A 2,024-nucleotide genomic window follows, 5' to 3' on the forward strand; every position below is an offset into this window, starting at 1 on the left:
AAAAAAAAAAAAAAAAAAAGGGTAAAATGTAAGAATCAAGAAATTTTAGTAATTAAAAAAAAAGAAAAATTATAAGTGAAAGGAAGTCTACAGAACAGCTTAAGTCTCAAAGCACACATAGGACTATTAACAATTAACTTGGAATTTGTTTTAATTGTCTATTTGCACATAACACTTAACATAGTGCGTGGCACACAGCAACAACAAAAAATGTATGTTGAGGGCAGCGCCTGTGGCTCAATGGGTATGGTGCCGGTCCCATATACTGAGAGTGGCAGGTTTGAACCCGGCCCCAGCCAAACTGCAGTAACAACAACAACAAAAAATAGCGGGGTGTTGTGATGGGTGACTGTAGTTCTACCTGCTTGGGAGGCTCAGGCAAAGCCCAAGAGCTGGAGGTTGCTGTGAGCTGTGACACCACAGCACTCTACTAAGGGTGACAAAGTGAGACTCTGTCTCTAAAAAGAAATAATGTATGTTGAATGAATCATAAGGTCCTAATTAGGTAAGTATAGTTTAATAGATGTGAGTTAGAACCTTTATTTTGTTTGTTTTAGGGCAATATATTTTTGCTTAACTTTCTGTATCAGATTTGCAGTCTTCATATTTAGCCTTGAAGCAAAGCCTTTCCTCTCTTACTGAAAGATATTTTTGGGATAGTACTCTATTGTATTTTACCTGGCTAAATGTGTATGTATGTACATTATGTTCACAAGAGAAAATGACCTCAGCTAAACAGATATGAACAGACTTTTGCAATTTTATAAAGGTTCCACATATGGAAGTGAAATCATCATTTGCAGAATTACCTACAGACTTTACTATGTTTTTGTTTCTATTCTTGTACATATATGAAAAATATCAAGTATTAATATTAAGATGTAGAACAAAGAAAAAGAAAAAAATTAGGTTATCAGCTTAATAGAAATTATATGAATTTAAATTCCATGCTGCAAATGCCTATTATCTATCTATATTAGCTCCTTCTCAAATGTTTTATAGCTTTTCAAATCATTAAAAAAAACCCTTTTAAGTCCTTTGTCCATAAACGTGAGACGTTATCAACATCTTTGATAGGCAGCAATTATATTCAGCTTTTAATATAGTTTCAAATGCAGCATATCAAATAGAAAGTAGGAGTCAGTATTAATCAAGTCTTAGTGTATGGTCTGTTTGCCATTTAAATTCAGCTTCATGTCCAGAAAAAAAGGACAGAAAATTACTGAAGGACTAATTAAGAAAGCTGACAGAGGATAATCACAAATCAAGTAACAAGAAAAAGAAATATAATAACTTACAGAAGCCCAAATATATTTGTTTCAAAATCACAATTCAACGAGACATAGTAAGAAGCTTTGCTGCTAACAGATTCATCTTACAGGGGTGTCCAACCTGTGGCCCATGGGATGCATGCAGATTGTTTAAAGACTGCTATCTGTGGTGCTGGAAATCACAAGTATGCAGGGATCTTTTATCATGCTCATCAGCTTTCATGAGCATTTGTGTATTTACTGTGTGGCAGAAGACAACTTTTCTTCCAGTATGCAGCAGAAAAGAAAATAGGTCAGACAACCCTGAAAGAAGTTTACAAAGTATAAAACCCTGTGTAAATACAATATTGTAGGTGAAAAAATGAAATTTACCTTTATATGTTCTAAAACAGCAGTGGCAACATTTGTATGGAGATCAATAAGTCTTTTTTTTTCAAGAAGTTCTGGCAAAGAACTACAAGTACAAAAAATTAAAAATTAGCCATTACATTTTCTAAAATGATATAGACTTTAATAAAACTCATGCATGGGTGTTTTCTCTGAGGAAACTAAGAATAGTGAAACAATGACAAAATGACAATTTAAACTGTCTATCAAATGAATTTAATCTCTAGGCATGAAGACATACATATTCATTACTTTAATATAGGAATAATCATAATGCTTCTTATTTTAAAATAACCTGGGCTGGATGTAGCGGCTTATGCATGTAATCCTACTACTTTGGGAAGCTGAGGTGGGAGGACTGCTTGA

General features: G+C 33.6%; 1 protein-coding gene across 1 annotated transcript in view; it reads right to left on the reverse strand.

Annotated features, from left to right (window-relative positions):
- Positions 1-2,024, reverse strand: part of SCFD1 (sec1 family domain containing 1) — an 84,381-nt gene that overhangs the window by 42,529 nt on the left and 39,828 nt on the right. The window contains exon 13 of the mRNA XM_023514399.1: positions 1,644-1,725. Coding sequence (XP_023370167.1) covers positions 1,644-1,725 — 82 coding nt within the window. The remainder of the gene's footprint in view (positions 1-1,643; positions 1,726-2,024) is intronic.

This window comes from Otolemur garnettii, unplaced genomic scaffold (assembly GCF_000181295.1).
Source record: "Otolemur garnettii isolate 467f Iridium unplaced genomic scaffold, OtoGar3 scaffold00052, whole genome shotgun sequence".
In the NCBI taxonomy this organism is placed as follows: Eukaryota; Metazoa; Chordata; class Mammalia; order Primates; family Galagidae; genus Otolemur; species Otolemur garnettii.